Source organism: Cyprinodon tularosa, unplaced genomic scaffold (assembly GCF_016077235.1).
Source record: "Cyprinodon tularosa strain WSP-4 unplaced genomic scaffold, ASM1607723v1 ctg234, whole genome shotgun sequence".
In the NCBI taxonomy this organism is placed as follows: domain Eukaryota; kingdom Metazoa; phylum Chordata; class Actinopteri; order Cyprinodontiformes; family Cyprinodontidae; genus Cyprinodon; species Cyprinodon tularosa.
The window spans coordinates 419,682-439,574 of NW_024038875.1; the positions used below are offsets into that span (position 1 = coordinate 419,682).

At 36.8% G+C, this 19,893-nt stretch overlaps 1 protein-coding gene across 2 annotated transcripts; it reads left to right on the forward strand.

Annotated features, from left to right (window-relative positions):
* The first annotated feature begins 988 nt into the window (after positions 1–988).
* On the forward strand, positions 989–18,473 carry laptm4b (lysosomal protein transmembrane 4 beta). 2 transcript variants are annotated; one of them, XM_038287049.1, is made up of 7 exons: positions 989–1,265; positions 4,762–4,897; positions 9,481–9,554; positions 9,636–9,758; positions 10,052–10,150; positions 12,827–12,922; positions 16,498–18,473. In XM_038287049.1, the coding sequence occupies exons 1-7, from the start codon at positions 1,173–1,175 to the stop codon at positions 16,570–16,572; spliced, it is 696 nt and encodes a 231-aa protein (XP_038142977.1). In that variant the 5' UTR covers positions 989–1,172; the 3' UTR covers positions 16,573–18,473. The 2 variants fall into 2 exon arrangements, with proteins under 2 accessions (XP_038142977.1, XP_038142978.1); XM_038287050.1 differs by having other exon boundaries at positions 990–1,265; positions 4,762–4,879.
* The last annotated feature ends 1,420 nt before the right edge of the window (positions 18,474–19,893 follow it).

The following is a 19,893-nucleotide window of genomic DNA, read 5'->3' on the forward strand; positions in this document are numbered from 1 at the left end:
CTGTAATGAGAAAAATATATTCTATCATTATTTATATTTATTTCTGTCAAGGTCTGGTGGAGGTTGTTTGAGGAGCCAAATGCAGAGATGGGTTTTTTTTTTGTTGATATAATAAGGACTCACAGGTAACCAAGGCAAAAATTGCTGGAAAATACAAAAATATTGAAAATCAAAATCTAAGAGATATCAGGGCAAACAACATGAGGAGCCAGGGAATTACAGGGAACCAGCAAACAGTGACTGAACAGGAGGTGTAGAAATGGGAGACTGAACAAAGACCAGGCTTATCAGCAGATCGGGAGCAGGTGTGGACAGAGGAATTAAGAAGGGAGCTAGGAGAAGGAGACTGACAAGAGGGTAAACTGAACCAAAAAGGACAGAATCATGACAATTTCAGCAATCACCCCAGGTACATGGAAGCTGGTCAGTTTATGGAAAGAAACAGGGAGTTAAAGCTGATGATAGATGGAAGAAAAACTTCCAGCAGAATAAAGATCCTAAACACCATGGGCAGTTTTGGCCAGGGGCAGACAGGGGTCGATGCCCCTGCAATACTGGTCCCAGCACCTGTTGTGGCCACAGTACTGAAAACAGAACTGAAGTGCAAAAATGTAGATGTAAGTACATTTTTCTTGAAATAGGTTGTAAATTACCTTCATTCAAGCAGGAAGGTAAAATTTGTGGATAAATAGGATGATTTAAACAAAAGAGAAACACCTGCTTACAGATACTTATGCCATTGTCCACATTTGAGAAAATGTCTTTCCCATTTTGATACATAAAAGTTGAATTCAGTGTGTAAATACGCAAGCATTACTAAAGCGTTTGCAATAAAATGTGTTTATTAATAGCAGGAAGGGGAAAATACATAAGAAAGGTGAACATGAATATCTTATGTGATTTCAAACATTCCCAGTGCTTAATCTTCATCATTAACCCTCTCTCATTTTGGCCTGGTCACGTGATCGGAGGATAAAGCAGATTAACGGTTCTCCCTCTGCCTCTCCGCCCGCACGACTCAACTCCGTGGGAAGGAGAACACCTCAGACGTCCGCTGGATGCTGCGCTTCACCAGCCTCTGACTCTATATATCAAATATTGTTGTTAGGGGGGAAGCATTCATGTATTAACCTTAAAAACACACTCATACACACACAGTGCGTTAATAGAAGATGATTTCTCCGTGGGACCGGTGGTACTCGACGAGCTGCTGCCTGTGCTGCCATGTCCGGACGGGCACCATTATTCTGGGAATATGGTACATGGTAAGCTCCAGGCTTTTTTTTCTTCCCTCTCCGCGAATTCGTGTAGCAGGGAGAGTCGTTGCTCGTTAAAATATTTTACCAAATAAGATGGTAGCTGTCAACAACGCTTACTGCTTAGTTGTTTTTTTTGTTTTGTTTTTTTCTACTTTGAAATGTTTCTGATGCCCCGAGATTAACGACCGTTAGGCAGGGCTGAAGATAGCATCCGCCTCGCAGGTGTTTCCCTCCATAAAATCTAAAATAACTCAACTTTTAATTGAATATTAATGGGGTTTATAAATAAAAAAACTTGGTGACCTTTAATTGTGAAACCTTTATTACATTTATGAAACTCTTTTAATCTTTTTTTAATCCAACCAATCAGATAGCAGCCCAGAATGTTCTATTAACTATTAATCGATAAAAAAAAAAAATCAGATTCTATAAACTAGTGGTGGACTGTGTCATCTTCATACAATTTGTAAAATGTATATTTAAAAAAGAGAATTATTATAAATTTTTTGGTTTTACCACATTACATACCATAGATTTAATCATATTCCCAATTTGCTTAGAAAATTACATTTCTAGGTAGATGTTTTTACCTTTTGTTTATTTAACTCTAGTTCGTTTTCTTAGAAACTTTAATGTGATTACTTCTTTTGCTTGTTAAGTAACTTCTGTTTTTACTGAAAGGATGACCTGCAGTTTTAAACACAGTTCAAATTAAGCCCTTTTAAATCCCTGACCTTTGGAAATCCTCCTTCCTTATTTCAGATTGACCTGCTATTATTATCAACACTTTAAAATAGATGCTGGCATATAAAAAGAAGTAATCAGCTTTTACTTCTTTTTTACTTCAAGCTTATTCTTGGCCATTTTGTAAATCATATTTGCAGTATGTATAAAACCTCTCTGTGTAAAATCAAATGATTATTCTTAATAAAGTAAATTAAGTATCTGTTAGAAGACTATTTGAAAATAAAATGCTTAAATAACTATGGAAATAAAACCTAAAGCACATTTTTAAAATGAAGGCAAGCTAAGTTTTTTTGAACAGCTTCGTTCATACAAAGAGGACAGTTATGAAAATTTAATGAGCTGATAAAGCAATCTCAGACCCTTATTGAAATGTTCCAGTAAACCCTCAGGTTTTAAGTCCTGGTTTTTTTTAAGGAGACACCTCTATAAGCATAAACTTAGGTCCATTCCAAAACACTTTGGTCACACACAAAAACCTCACAATGAACATGTCAAGTATGAAAAATATTGAATAAAAGCAGATTTTCTAATCTCTTTTGACGACAATAAAACTTGAGATCCTGACGTGTAAAGGCATTTATTATTACTATTTATTGAGCAGCTGCTGCAAAAGCAGGTTTTTCTCTGGTTGCTCTGGCTGCTCCCACCTGTCCTCCACAAAAATAAATTATTGGTCACTTTCATGGTGTTAGCAACTCCATGCGTGATTGTCTGTAACCTTCTTTTCTTGGAACTAAGTGCAGTTTATGACTAAAACATAAAAAAATCATAATGCAATCTGTGACTCGTAATGTTTCCACTGACCAAAGATTTTGCACTGAAATATTTGTTTATGTTATCAAGCACAGCAACGTAAAAAAAAGGGTAATCATCTATCTTTTTTTACTCCATAGTCTAGCATTCGAAATATAAAATTAAATACAAGAATTACATTTATTTTGGTGCATTTATTCATTTTGCAATTAATTCCGTAGAAATGTAAGTAGAAAAATTTTTTTAAATCAACCATACCACAATTATTAATATATCAAATCTTTCCTGGAAAAAAAATAAAATTCTCAGATTGTCAAGGGACTCATAATCGGTAATCTGTGAACTGCAGTATCTTAGGTTATTCATTTTGAATAACACAGAGGCCCAGTTTTCTTTACCAAGCTTAAAAAATGGGGAAGATAAGACAAAATGCCACTAAATTAAGAGTTGTATGTTTTGTATTCATTTGCACAAATTAAATGAGGCCATTTAACTGTTGTTTCAGGTTAAATAATATCTAGCACTGCGATAAAGAATTAGTTTTGATGTTCATTTACAAAAGATGATGATGGCAATAAATGTGTATATATTTTTATAACAAGTCTGGAAATTTAAGCTGCTGATAATATTTAATATACAGTTTTAGAAAAAAAAATATGGCCACCCTTTTAACTTCAGTATCTTTTTTCTTTCTTAAAGGTATAGTGGAATAATTTGGAATAGTTATGCAAATTTGTAAAAAGACCCACTTTAAAAAAGAAATGCTCATGCACAACCCTGTACCCACGCCCGAGAGGGAAGGTCTATTTAACACGTGCAAGAGCATGCACAAGCCCATTTCTCCTCGTGCATGCTCTGTTTAAAAGTTGCTGTTTGCATCACTCATGCAACCTTAGTTTCCAAAAGAAAATTTGCAATTTTTCCACTATGTCAGACTGACCACTGGTAAGTGAAAATGGCTACGAGCACGTAGGACTGCTTTACATAAACATATCACCAGAATGATTGACAATTAGGAGGACCACTAATTTGATGATCAACCTGGAAAAATAACATCCTCCACTATACCTTTAATAATGCAATATTAAAAAAGAAAAAAATTATTGGACTCAACATTTATTCCATTTTCTTTTTTTGTTTTTTTTTCTCTCGTATGCCTACCTGCACCTTTTCTTGTCTTAAAATTTGCTTTAAAAAGTTGAGAAAGAATCCATTGCATTACTCTGAAAATGTTTTAGTCTTAAAAGGTGACATTTATAAAAAAGAAAGAATTATTCAGCATGATTATTTCTGGAGCTTTATTATAATACAGTATTATATCTGTTTTTCTGTTTGGATGATAATACCTTTTTTTTCAGTATCACAAATACTGTGTTGTTTCAATATTATTTAATTCAGTTTACAAATCTTCAATTTATATCTTGGGATAACATGTGCTTATTTAACGGTGGATTCAAACTGAACCTAAATTGGAGGTATTGATTTACATGTTATTTCTATGTGAATTAATGGTTGGTGATGTATCACAGAATAAGCTGATATTGATTTATTTTAGCTATTTGAAGTGATGATGAGAGGCTAAATCCTTTTCTCTGCCTACATCCCCCAGCATGCAATATGGTTGATTCTATCAAACATCTGTTGGACATTCTTCATAACAAAAATAATAAAATACCTGTTTCCATTCCCACATGGTAACAACAGAGCTAGCTTTTTCGTAACATGATACCATGGAACAAAATGTTTTTATATTTCGTTAGTGTAATCGAAACGCTAATCATTTAATCGGTTTATCGATAGAGATCAATGTATTGTTACACCCCTGATGGCATTAAAATATTTTTAATTAATTGTTTTTAAGCAACAATTTAGAATATATGATCTTTCCAAAAGATATTTGAAATTTTGCCAGCCTTTTGATAAGTAATTTTTCCTCAGGCATATTCAGCTCTCACAGTATCTAAAGATTCACCCTTTTTAATATTTTTCTTTCTGCTTGCAGATAATCAATGCAGTGGTTCTTCTTATCCTATTGTCAGCTCTGTACGATCCAGTTCAGTACCGGTACCACCTTACCAGCTCTGAGTTGGGAACTGACATCGATGTTATGGACGATGCAAGTAAGGGCCCTATGTTTGGTATGTTTTTGAGTGAGACAAGTGAAATGAGAAAATTTGCTTCTTTTCTTGTATTTAATACAAAAGCCTGTCTCTTAAGTGTTCTGTCTTGATAAAAGTCTGCATACTTTGATGGATCTCCTAGTTCTACTTGACTGGATTTGTGCTGTTTAAATGTTGGGTCTTATGTGTCAGTAGGGACACAGCTGAGTTAGCTGCTCAGTGCTGAGAACAAATCAGAGCTCTCCCTGAAGCGACAGTCATCATCACAGTCGCCTCTGCAATACTGCAGACACTGACCAAAGCAGCTGATTAAAAATGACTGCTCTAATTCTCAGATTAAAACGGCCATCTTGACTAAGTCCCCTTCCAACATGTTTTCTCTGCACTTGGAAAACACTGAGAGCCAAAGAGAATTCTTAGACAAAAACATAAGGCATTGTTATTTTGAAGTGTTTTGTTTAACTATATTTTACCACCTCTACTGATCATATATGTGGAAATTTCTGATAGTTTTCACTTTTTTAAACACAATTTTGGAACTTATTTGTAGGGATTACTGTTGTATAATTGATCATATAATTAGAATGAATAACTGGATAGCAATAGACTTATTATGTTTGCAAAGCCCTACTTTTGATTCTGTGAAAGGATCAGTACGTTCTGCATTAATTTAAAGATATGATTAAATGCCATTACTCTGTATTAATCAGTGTTGGAATTTTACTCCAAAATACAACTGTTGCTATGAGCTAAAATTTAAAGTTTTAAAACAATTTTGAAAAACTTAAAAAATCTTCCAAAAAGTGCCACAAAGTTAAGTCCACAACATTCATCCCCATTCATTGGTCATTGCAAGAGGTTTATTTAAAGTGGTGTCAGATAAGCGAAGGGTATTTCATACTTCAGTTAAAACCAGCTGACAGTTTTTGTAATCATCCTTTATCAAATAAGTTTCCAAGTGATTAGATATAGATTTTACTCACTACACACTAAAAAAAGGTTTAAATTTTAGCCCTTGAACTAATGTAATTTTACAGGCATGGTGTAATTCTGTGGCTAATGAGACAAAACAGTGTAATTTTCAGGGTTTTCATACAATACAAAAAATAAAGATAATAAACGTCAACAACCTTAGAATAAAATGGAAAAAAAAGATATTTTTTAGGGTGCCAAAAATGTCCGATCATGCTTATATATTTAGACATTTAGGTGTGGAACAGTCTGGAGCCTAGACACAATGCTATTCACTGGATAGCTCAGTGCTACACTAACAGTGACAAGTGGCTCATCAGTGAGATTTGAGAAGGTGTTAGATTTTGGTAAACTTAGCACCTCTTACATAATGCTGTTTGTTATGATCTATGCAAAGTAGACTGACGACAGAGACTCCTTAAAGTGTTTAGTTTTGTGAAGAAGCTGTCACCCTGTGGCGTATTCATTCATGGTTCTTTTACACTATGACTCATCCACTCATCTGAAGGCTGGAGCTCAGTGTCTTGACATTCCATCATGTGGCGAAAGATAAAATCAGACCTACAGCCTTTATGTTATCGTTCAACTTGTCAAACTACAATTTAGGTGATAAAACAGACATTGTTTTTAATCATAGGAAATGTATTTCTATTTGTTTTGTGTTACAAACCGTAGCATCATTCAGAGCGTCAACAAAAAAAAGAAAACAACATAATATAGAATCTGGTTACTTTATAATTCAGAAACTAACTTTTCTGTGAATAAGATTTGAGCAGATTATACTTACTGTTCAACACAAATTTTAAGGGATATAACAGCACTAAAAATATTTACCGTATTTTCACGACTATAAGGCGCTCTTAAACGTCTTTTTTTTCCCTCAAAATGTGCGGTGCGCCCTTTGGTGCGGTGCGCCCTATGTGTGTTGTAACTGCGACTTTTGAGACCACCTCATTGAGGAGATGATGAAAGAGTGGCTGAATGTAAGGAGACCAGGTGCTTTTTTTCCACTCATCACCATTGCTGTTAATATGTAACTCCATGCGTGCCCATCTCACAGCTGATGTGAAAAACATGGGGAAACAAATTAACGCTGTGCTCGCTGTTCAACCGCTCGACATCGGTGTGAACCGGACCCAGCAGGTGCAGCAGAAGCAGCGAGTTTACATGCAAAGTCAATGGTTGACGTGCGTATAGGCGCAGCAAAAGGTCCCGCAGCGCGTTTTGAGCAGCAGGCGCAGCGCGTCGGGAGCGTTTAAGCATCTGACGCACCGCCAACGCGCTGCTGCTGCTCGAGATGGAAAAATTTTAGTTTTGCTGCTGGACGCGCCGCATCAACCAATCAGAGAAGCTGATCTGGGAGCTGACAGCGAGACAGACACAGCGCTCTGATGACATATGATATTAACGCAAATGAAAAAGGCTGGATGGATGAGGAGATGATAAAAACGTGGCTGAGGCAGGTGTATGTGAGGAGACCAGGTGGTTTTTTCCACGCATCACCATCGCTTTTAATATGTGACTCCATGCGTGCCCATCTCACAGCTGATGTGAAAAACATGGTGAAAAAAAATAAACTCTGTGCTCGCCGTTATCCCGGGGGTCTGACAAAGGAACTTCCACCGCTCGACATCGGTGTGAACCGGCCGTTCAAAGTAAGGCTGCGAGCGGCGTGGGAGCGATGGATGACCGACGGAGACCACAGTTTCAGGATAAGTGGAAGGCAGCGCCGGGCAAGTTACGCCACCGTTTGCGGATGGATTGTAGATGCTTGGACTAACGTGTCTGCTGGCTCTGTTGTTCAAGCTTTCGCAAAAGCCGGCATTATTTCTGAGGAGCCGCGCTGCACGGAAAGTGACTCTGACAGCGAAGAAGGGGAAATTGGCATGTCTGATTTAGCGCAGCTGTTTAATTCAGAAACAGAGGATAATGACTTTGATGGGTTTGATTAATACTTTGTAATAAATACATGAATAAAGCACAATCATACTCAGTTTTGCTCCCGCTCTATTTTTCTACCTGAAAACTTAATTCAACAGCAGCCTCTGGGCCGGTTCAATCTGGTACCTACACCGGGTCTCCTCCGCAGTGGCTGGCAGGTGTTTTTTCATCTAAATAATCTAAATCTTGCAGCTATATTTGCTGTGATCAGTGGGAATAAAGTAGTTTTAATATGTTTTTAAGTGAGAAAGTCCACCTGAAAACTTAATAATTGCAGTCAGTTCATCCAGATTATCTATTTCTGTCGGAGGCGCTCAGACCCCCACATACCAGCGGTGCACCGACAGTAGAAATCCCTTCATCAGCAGCCTCTAGGCTGGGCAGCCTCCGGGTTCACGCGGTGGCTGGCAGGTGTTTTTCATCTAAATAATTTAAACTGCAGGCACCAGGATGCCGGTAATAAAAGCGAACATATTCCGTCGGCAGGTTTCAGGATTTTAAGTTAATTTAGGAGTGATCACAGCGCTGTGTCATCTGCGATGTGTCATGGCCAGCTCCCAGGTTTGATTAATACTTTGTAATAAATACATGAATAAAGCACAGTCATACTCAGTTTTGCCCCCGCTGTAATTTTAAATACGCAGTAAAGGTATTTAAAGGTAGTAGAGGACATGTACCTGTATATAAAAAACGTGCCCTATAGTCCGGTGCGCCTTATGTGTGTGTTAAATACAGAAATGGGACACATAACTGAGAGTGCGCCTTTTAGTACGGTGCGCCTTATGGTCGTGAAAATACGGTATTGCTAGCTCGCCTGGTTTAGATGATCATTAATTATAAGTCCAAATTTACAATGTGATATAAAATAGTTAAATTCATTAGAGTTGATATTTTCAACACACATTAGCAGCACAACTGTTATTTATAGGAAGCGTTTTTAAACTCAGCATATTTTAAGGCAGGAAAGGCTCTTTAAGATAAAACATTTTTACTTCTACTTTTTACTACAAGAATTCTGCCCTTTTTTCTTCACATTATGAACTGCAGACATTCGTCACTGTGTTACGGAAAATTCTGTTTCTATTGAAATGGTTTCAAACATCTCTGCCTCTTTCATGTTTGTTTTTAAACTCCTCATTTACACTAAAAATAGCTTCTGGTAGCATCGTCCACAATTAAGGTTGTTGTTGTAAGTGAAACCTTTCAAGGCTTATATGTTATGCAAGTATAGTTTAAAAATAATCTAATTCTAGTCCCTGTCTGTTTTCTTAACTCCTCTCCAGTTCACATGATGTATGCAGCTTTGCTCTAACATTAACTGTTTTGCTTTTTTTCTGTTGAAAATAAAAGATTTCTGAATATCTTAAAGCAAATTCCCTTTTTTTTAGCATGATAAATGAAATTCACATAAAGATAGTATTTTCTGTTGTCAGATAAGCTCAGATTGAGCGACATATCTTGCAGAGAGTCTCCAGTGTTTGCAGTGTAAATAAACAAAGTTAGGATTTCCAAAGCCTGTGGCATATTCTAACACCTTTATCATTGCAATCCTAACTGAAAATGAGGAAAAACAAAATCATCTGTTGCACCTGTCAATACTGAATGTGCTAATCATGTAAGCATCTTGAGTCACAGTTCTTAGGAAGGTATAAATAATGTATTTCTAATTTTGTCTCCCACCCTAACAGATATCTGTATTGCAACAGCGATATCCCTTCTCATGATTCTAATATGTGGGATGGCAACATACGGTGCTTACAAGGTAAACAGGAATAACAAACATGAAATAATCTGGCTTTAAAAAAATTTGTTACTCTATTTAATTCTGATCTCTCATTTATAGCAACACGCCGCTTGGATCATTCCATTTTTCTGCTACCAGATCTTCGACTTTGCCCTTAACACACTGGTGGCCATTAGCGTGGTGGTTTATCCCAACACTGTGCAGGACTATCTGCAGCAGCTGGTGAGTGGTCCATATCCATATAGGTTTGGGAGGTTCTTATATTATGTTTTGAATCAATAAATGTCTTATTGCAGCCATAACTGCTTCATGTGCTTGCCTAATTTATTGCTTAAGGCAAGTAATTCTGAAAACGCATTTAGTGAAATGAAGGCAAGCAGACATAACATCAGACAGCAGCCATGTTGAATAGATGATCATAATGACCTCTGCTCAAAAGAAACCCTTTTTTAAATTCTTTTTCTTCTTTGTTTCCATTTCTGTTTAACATTTTTCTATCTGTCTCTCATTTCCAGCCGGGAACATTCCCTTACAAGGAGGACATCATGTCCACAAACAATGTGTGCCTAGTCTTTGCAGTTCTGCTCTTCATCGGCTGCATCCTCTCCTTTAAGGTAAGAGCTCTCAGTCTCTAAAATATTCTGACTGAAGTGAAACTAGTGCATACAAAGCGGCTTGAAAAACTTTTCAATGTCACAAACTTTTTCACTTTTTGTAACATAAAAGCCTCAAACATCTATGTGTTATACTGGGATGTCTTTGATAACCCCCATAAAAAAGGTAATTAAGATTAATAAAGTGGAATGGAAAGTATTCCTCCATGCATCCAGTTAGTAAAGTATCTGCAAGCTCACCGGTGCCTATCTGCAATCAAGGATTAAACAGTGGCATGAACCCTGGACAGGTTGTCAGTTTACTGCAGCGCTACACAGATTCACCCAGCACACACAGCTTAATTTGAAGCGGTCATTTAACCCCACATCTATGTTTTTGGACCATGGGGAAAAACTATTAATTAGCAATTAAATAAATAAAACAATTTACAACCAACTTTCCTCCAAAGTCCCCTAACTGAGAAAGAGTATCCACCTATGTGTAATTAAATCTCTATAAATAAAACTGTTTGTTAAAACCCTCAGAGGTTTGTTAGAGACAGTATATATATACTGTATATAAACAAAAGACTGAGGAACACAGCACATCGGTCAGACATACAGTTCTGGAGAACTTTAAAGCAGAGTTAGGTCATAAAAGTATTGCCCAAGTCTAGACCATGTCACTGAGGATTCTCCAATGTATTATCAAAAATACAAAGAGTATGGCATAACTGTTAAAAAAAAAAATAAATAAATAAAAAATTTTAGGAACACCAAGAAACTGACAGCCTGAATAAGAGCATTTGTCAGTGAAGGAGCCACAGGGCCCATGGTAATAATAGTAATAGCTTCAGCAATTCACAGCTCAGGTGAAAGATTCTGTCAACAAGACAACTATTAGTCACATACTTGACAAATCTGACTTTTATGGAACTATTTTGCAGTTTGTCAGGATCCATTTAGCAGATACAGCAAACACGTTGAACATGCTCTGCTCAATATGACCAGACAGTATGAAATATGTCACAAAAATTCAGCACTGAATGCACCCTTTACATAAAAGCCTTACTGCTAGACATGGTAATGGCAGCATTGTGGCATGAGTTTGAGGTTCTTCTATAGGGCCAGGGAAGCAAAGTGGATGGGAAGATAAACATATAGCTCCTAAGTGGTGGAAAGGAACATCTGGAGGGGTTATGCTAAATCAGCTACAGATATGAGCAATCCCTCTTTCCTTACAGCCAGAATAAGTTGGACAGCACATATCCTGGTGACTACTGATGCACCTCAGCTTTGTCTTAAGTGTCCTTTCTGATCTACAGAAAATGGACCTCGAGGACTGGAATCAAAGATCCTTTTTCTGCAGAATGAAATTCTAAAGATGATCTATTTAACTTTGAGGTTGTAACATGTCAACATGTGAAGAAATTCTGTATGATTATCATACGGCATCCGGTAGAAAAGATTTAGTGTTGCATAATCCTTTTCGCATAGCAGCAGGAAATATATTACGTTTATGTACTCTGCTGATGTGGCTGTTCTGATTGTCAGGGGTCTAAGTGAGGAGGTCCCACAGTCAAAGAGCAGAGGGTCATAAACGTCAAGAATCCAACTCCTGTCAAACTAATTTTCCCTGCATGCATGGATGACTCTCCAGGCGCAGCTACACTCTAAGGCTCTGGGATGAAATGGGGCATAGAGTTGCAGTCATCTGTACAATCAAATCAAGTTGTTTCTCCTCTAAGCTGAGATTAGAACTGTTCTCAGCAGATATCCAAACCAGAGCCCTGGATCTTATGACAGGAAGCAGCCATTGGAAAACAGCCCACAGTCAAAACAGTCAGAAATGTTGTGTTTTTGACAGGAAACTTTGATTATGATTATGGAGCCAGCAAGTAAATCTAAAGTTAGATGATCAGGGCATTGGCCACAGAAGATGCTTCTGTTCTTTCTACAGAAATTCACTGAGACCCTCAGTAAGCACCAGATGTTAACGCTCAAGGACTCCCTCGGCTCTCAGGGTGAAGTGAACACCTGCTGACATTACTCCTCAAGCCAACATCCTTCACTTGACTGCACTTGGCCGAGATGACACAGGCAGATGGCGAAAAAAGAAAGAAACTGGATGAAATGATGATAGGAGATGAAATAAAAGCTAATTTAGTATTATTTAAATTGTCTGCCTAAAAAGAGTAAAGAGATAGAAACTGCCAAACAGGATGAGAAATGTATAGAATGCAAATGAAAGGAGTGCAAATTCACATCTTTACTATACGTTGGAAATTGAATTGTGGACAGAAAAGCAATATAAGGGGAAAAATTAACTCTTGGGCAAAGATAAATTACAAACGTGTGCAAACTGATGTTGACTCAATTGACCTTACTCCTGTGATGCAAAGAGAAGGAGGTCAGCTCAGCAGATGGTAAAGTGATTGGCTTGCAGTCTGCTTGGCTTCCTGGTTGATTGCTCCTGCTGCTGGCAGGGGCACCGACTCAGCAGGCTAATCACACAGACACACACTGAAGCTCCTTCTTTGCCAAGGTAGAAGTCACCCTTTCATGCAAGCATGGCCTCAGTAAATCAGGAAGTTGCCTCTGGTATAACTGCAAAGGTTCAATAAGGTGGACGGATTTGTCCTGAATGTTCTTCTAAGACCTTGTTTTTGTTTTTTGTTTTTATTTATTTTTTTACAGGCCTATCTGATTGGTTGCGTGTGGAACTGCTACAGGTATGTGAGTGGCAGAGGCACCACAGAAGTCCTGGTTTATGTCACTACAAATGACACCACGGTAAGTCCTCACATTCACTCACTTTAAAAAATAGATTAATAATGCTTTCACCATCTTAGAGTTGACCCTTTTGCCTGATGGGGTCTCAGTTTATGTTATAAGCTGTTTTTTGTTTTTTAAATCAGGATTTATAAAATTAAGATGAAGTGCCTGTATGAGTGGGGTTTAGGTGAAAACACATTGAATGTGCTGAAAGGTGGTGAAAATATACAACAAAGTTTGACCAGTTTATCCAGAAATAGTTATCACAATGTCATAACCCCTTCATATGACCAACATATTTCTTTGAACATTATACATATTGTAAGAAGAGCCAAAATTTTCTTAAATTACATAGATTAATGTTTCATTAAGCGTATTTAATAATGCTAAATATCTTAGCTATTTATAAAGAGTTTTTATAAGGAGAAACAAAAACCTTTGTGATTAAATTATAACCTGATTTTGAAATCCAATCAGAAGTAGGTGGTAATCATGTGCTGTGTTTCAGACTTAATAAGTGAGGTAATTATATAGTATTTGTTCTTTCCTTTTTTACGTGTGCAGTTGGACTCAGTGATCTCTTCCATTTCCACCCTTCAATGCAAACTCTGTTTTGTTTCTAAGAGGCTTTAGCATAGTCATGGTTTCCATGTGTCCGTGGTGTTTATAATCATCCATCCTGATAGATAAGACATTAATCTGCCTCACACCCTCTGTCTATTCCATGCGCAGCACTTTATCTGTTTGTCTTTTTGTCCTTGTGCTCCAGTGGCCACCCTTCATGCTGATGATGCTTTCCTCCTAAATACACAACTCCAATTACATCCGCTAATCCAGCTAGCTCTGATGTCTCACACTGTGCATCATATGGGCCTTCAGCAAATCTTAGATATCTGTTGTTGACTTGTTTTTTCACTCCAGTATCATTCTCATCAAGGAGAAAAGTAGTAGGGCTTTTAGAACGATGGTTTTGATTTTAGTATGGAGCAGCTAAACTGCACTGAAAATTATGTCTTGCAACAAAAAAAAAAAAAAAAACAGTAAATGGAACCAAATAAAACACAAACAAACTATGAAAGCCTCTGTTTCACTAATCCATGAGGCACAAATCCACATATCACATGCAAATGATCATTTGTGCTGCAAATATTTATAGTAAAACAATGAGGATGAAAACAGGGTTTCCAGGCTGGGGTACAGAAACAATGCTAGAAAAAATACTGAGTATTTTTTTATTGTTTTAATCTGTATATGATCTATAATTACTATGTAGTGGCTATACAGTTCAGAAAATGAAGTGTTAATGTGTTTTAATCCAGCCCAGATTGGATTAGTCTTATTATAGATTATAGAATCATTTGAGCCAAACTAAAATGGTCCAAGAATAATATCTATTGGTAGATAAATATGTTGCAACAAAAAAAAGTAAATGGAACCAAACAAAACACAAACATTGCATTATAAGAGTTCTTTTTTTTTGGTAAGAATTATTATAAGAATTGTTGTTGTTGTTTATTACACTGAAATTGGTTCTGTTGCGATAACTAACTGACCATTAATAAATGATGCTGATGCTAGAATAGAAAAAACCTGTAAAGGTATCGTGCGTTTTGGTTTTTTGGTTTTTAATATATGCAATGCTTTTCCAAAACTGATGATGCTTTCTTACATTGTTTGGGGTGTTTATTTGCCTTTCTTTTTTAGCTCAGAAGGATGGATGCATACATATCCATTCAAGCTTTTAAAGGAATTTATTTTCAAAACGAAAGCACATTTTGTTATAGCTATTCAAAAGAGCAGTCAAAGATCTATTGTAACCAGGCCAAGTGAAGGCCAGAGCTTCTGCTGCTTGCAGTTTAATCACAGAGGTATGAAAGAGCAATTTGTTTTGGAATGCAGCAGATATCTGAAGCAAACAGCAAGATTAAACCAATTTAAGATTGGACTAAAAACATGCTTTTATCTACTTACTATTATAAAAAAAAAAAAAAAGAGTCCTCTGCTTTTTCTGTTAAAAAGTCAAAAATGTGTTCAAATAGCTTTTTGCAGCCCTCGGACATTAAGTACCCAGCTGCTTCCTCCTATCTGTTGTGCTTTTCTATTAAGGCCATTAAAATGCACAAGGGTCACCCCCCTCTTTTTTCCTGCTCCCTCCTCCTATATCTTTTTCTGTGCTCCCTTCTTCTGGAAACATTACATAACTGTCTGCTTGTCCGCTTCATTTCAAATCCTAGCTGTGATGTGTCCGCAGGACCGCTCTGGCTGTTTCACATTTTCATCCCCTCGGAGCATACGCTCTCCCACATTGAATTAGCAGCAGTGCTGGTTTTATAACTTCATTTATAGAGAAAGACCTTGGACAGAGAGAATACAAGCTGGCCTGTGTGTGTGAGTGTCCCTTGGAGCTAGTCATACTGTCTCTAGGGATAAATGGGCTGGGGGAGAAACCAAGCTGTGTCAGAATCACTCTCTGCGTACTAAAACCTGTTCAGGTTTAAAAATATTTCATTTTAAAAAGAAATTTGTCTTATCATAAAAAATAAAAAGTTGGATGTTTACACTGTTCTCTTCCCAATTGCCTAGAAGTTGTCTGTCCTTCCATTTTTCTTTCTGCTTTTTTCTTTACATTGTAATTCCATTCATCCAGCCATCATTCCATATTTACCTGTCTCCTTCCATCTTTTCCTCATTTATTGCCTCCTTTTTAACTTCCTTCTGGCCTTTAATCTTTTGGTCCTTGGATGCTGTGTTAATTCCTTTTTTCTGTGAGTTGTGGAGATGTGCCTCCCTGTGCAAACCTAATGTTATTTAAGAACACTTCATCTAAGTCACCATTTTATTATTTAGGGTTTTAATTTGTTTGAAGCCAAAGTGTGAAGTGGTGTCCAAAACTGTGGCTTGCAAGCCAGTAGATGGACTTGGAGATATGGTCTGTGGCCCAAGTAATCTGTCAGCAAAGGTAGTTGATTCCAGTAGACTATTTATTTATTTATTTAGGGTGAGATCTTCATTGACAAACTCAAATCTTTTTAATGTGGAAAACATTAATTACAACACAAAAAATTATGCTTTCCTCTTTACCTTCATTTGAATTTGGTAGTGGGTAAGACCAGATAGGCTTAATGCAACAAAACTTCACAAAGGAATAGTTGCTCTTACTGAGAATGGATATTTTAGAAATCCTGATTAGGTAAATAGTAAATAGATTACGTAAATAGAAAATAATCCATTCAAAAAATAAAGAAATGACATCCTTTACATCAAAAGTGCGCAGATACCTCCTAATATCTCAATATGGTTATTGTGGAGCAGGTACGAAAAATAAAAATAATCATTTGCTTTGAAAAAATTTTTCAGGCCATCATTCTGAACTTCAGTATTTTGTCCCACATGATGAAAGGTTCATACATCGCTGATGTGGGGATCAGAAACGATTATTTATCAACCACTGTTTTGTTTTGTTGACTTGGCTGAAATCTGACTTTTTCTTATAAATCTATAAATATTTATGTAAAAAAATTAGTGCAAAGGAAGCTCATTTACACTGTATAAAGTTGATCTAAATTTGTTTTTGGTTCTTTGTTGCAATGCAGGCTCTGCTGCCACCATATGAGGAAGCAGTAGCCATCCCACCCAAGGACCCTCCACCCCAGTACTTGGAGGCATGAGAACCGACCTCACTGCTGAACTATTTACCCCAAACACTCTTCCCATCTACTCCTCAGCAGTAGGATGCCAACTCAAGCTGCAGTAACAACCCAAACCCGTGATTTTAGATGCCAGATTCCTTTAAGCTGACCTTGCGGTAACTTGGCTCCCCCTCCACATCCTCCTACCGCCCAGATTGTTGTGACGCATCAGCTCCTCCAAGGACAGTGCTCCCTGTAGGAGGTGCCCGAACTCTTGCTACACACGGTACGCCCCGGCCCAACTTCTTGTGAACTCCTTATTTTGCTTTAATTACAAACTACCCTCTTGGCCACCAACTGTTAAGCCCCAATACTGTGAATTAACCCTGGTGTCTTCGAATAGAGACTAACTATTAAAATATGGGTGAAGCAAAGAAGAGTGTGAAAGCAAAAGCAACAAATGTTATCAGCATGATAGCACTTTAAAAAAAAAGGATAAATTTTCTTCAATGAATGTAATGTTGAGGTATTTTTGTATGACTTTTTGTATTACGTAAAAACGGAGGGAAATTTGAGAAGTGGAAATGTGTGTTATCCTGGATGATTAACACATGTCACTCATCCTGTGGGAAGGTAGATGGTAAAAAGACACCATGACCGATAAAAATGTCTTTGTGTTAACCCATCAACTGCCAGTGATCCACCAATCTCTCCTCATATTCCAGTTTGCCTTTCTGTCTGTGTTCCATGACTTAACGTGATTATCCAGTTAAGCCTCTATCTTAGAGCTGTTTACACTCCAACCCCTTGCAGATCCACTTAGATGTAGTAAAACATCCTTCCATCGCAGCAGCATCGACTGTGTCTCTATGGTTTGTTTTTAGTGGCAGTGATAATCTCTGTGTATCATTTGACCTTTTTAGATGGTTAGAGGGTATTTCTCTGTAAAGACCGCATGACATGCTGCTGTACAGGAATCTTTGTTTCTGTGTGCGTGCTACACATATTTAATATCTCCATCTTTAGTACCGTATGTAGTGTTTCTGTTGCACATGCTTCAAACTCCTATTAGATGTTGAGGTCAGGTTCATACTGGTGTCTAAGGCTTATTCTGTGTAAATGTTCAACAGTTGAGACCGATAACAAGGGGACAAATAGTAGATGCCGAGTAAATATTCCAATGTTTTTGTCTGAATTAGGGATATTTGTGAGTGCTGTCAATAAATTTGAGTTTTCAATTAAGGAAAGGATCTTGAAAGATATTTTATGACATACAATCAATCAGTTTGTCATGGTAGCAAAAGGTTTTCTGAATCTTTATATATAATCTTACATTTTGAGAAATGCATTTTAGGGGTTTCATGTAAACCTGCATAAAAAATAAACACATGAACCGTGCAATCTTTAATGACTTTATATTATATAAAAGTTGGACTTTTTTAATCAAATCACTGGATTAACCTGTCAGGGACACTTTGTTGACGTACACCTGTATCATACAACTGCATTAATCAGCTCACTAGTTTAGTTTTATTATGTTTGATACTTGAATCCTGTTCTTATTGTCTTCCCACTATCATTATGTTTAATATCTGCCCAAGGCCTCTGCAAATCTGACAGTACTCAGAATATAAATGCACTTTAGAGGCAGCTTCAGGCCACTGGTCTCTGGTGTTTCAGCTCATTTTCACCTTAATATGCTGTAGCTACGTGTCTCCTAATGTTTCCCCGTTTTCCCAAACTATACGTTTATGGTTCAACATGTAAAGCAATTTTTGCATCTTGTGAAAGTTGCAGAACTGACAGATTTTCAGAGATTTCTGAACCGTCCTCATTGCAGAAACTAATGGATCATTTATCCTGTCAGGATTTCTCCCTTTTGTTTGATCTGCATGAGTTCATGTTTTCAATTTAAAACAATAAAGATTTCAATCTACATATCTTGATTATCTTTTGATTTATTACACCACCTTATTCAAAAACTGATTTCTCTGGATGCAAGGTGTTAAAGAAATTAGTCATAAATGTTAAGAGTATAACAGGTGTAGTTTGAGGTTCATATATTTGGAATGTGACATTAATTTTGACATTCTTACCAGTAGTTTTAATTTTTATCTTAGAAAAGAAATATCAGAATTTTATGGAATGGATTTGTTTTCCACTCTTGTTAATTAGCTGTTGTAGCTCAATGTTTTGTTCCTTAAACGAGCAATTTTTTCTTTACTTTTGCTGGTTCTGTGTTTGTTCTGTTTCTAGGGCAAACTTAGAAGTTCTATTTAAAATACCTCATAAGTTTTAAAGGTATTTCTTTAGAAATACATCAAGTCTATATAAAGCATCAGTACATACAGTGTTAAAATGTTTATTTTCAACAATAAAGGCTGACATTGATTGACATTAATTTGTGTTTAATATATTTGGGATTTTTACCTCATTCTTGTGGAGAACAGCATCAGGTTCCAATCACTGCTTGTGGAACATTATAATTATTATTATTTTTTTTCATATCTGCTCTCAAAGATAATGAAATATTTTGGGAGGAAACCTATGATTTTGAATGATGCATCGCATAACAACGGCTGGAAACCAGGCAGATGCTGTCACCTACTTTCTACCAAAGGGACGGGCAGGAAAAATAATTAGGTCACATTCTGTCTCTACTTGCTGAGATGGTTCTCAGGAAAAGAAATGAGATTACAGGATAATACTAGCTTCAAACCATTTGGTTTTAAGGGAGGACATTGCTTTAAACACTTCTATTGGTATTTCTCTGAAATTTATGTCAAGTGACATTATGTAACATTCAGTCTGACTGTAAAATAATAATGGAAGTTTATTTAACCATCAGTTCTGGTTTAGTAAAATCACATTTTGGATGTACATATTATGAAAAGTCTCCTTTCTGTTTATGGGCTCTGTAGATAATGTCCTGATTCCCTGCAGGGATTCTGCTGAACGTGAAGCTGATCAGCAGAAATGATTTGAATGTAATTGGAAATTCAGGAAGCAGCTTAGAGACGCAATGGATGGGAAAACTGGGTCAAACTGGTAGAGGCTGATGGGGACAGTCTGGCTGCTCGATGTCTGGAACTGCTGAGGTTTCCTCTGTTTTAGTGAGTTTTTTTTTATTCTAGTTCCTTACAAAAGTATTCATATGCTTTAAACTTCTCCGTATTCCATAAGAGATTAATGGTATTTCTCATAACCGACCAATACAAGTCAATAAAGTTGAGGTTTTGAAAAAGTCACTTTTATCGTGTAAAAGGAGTTGGAAAAAACAACAGCTTAAAAAAATTGGTCCTAATATTCAACAGCATATCAGAGATCAGTTAAAATAATGCTTAAAATAATCGGTACTGG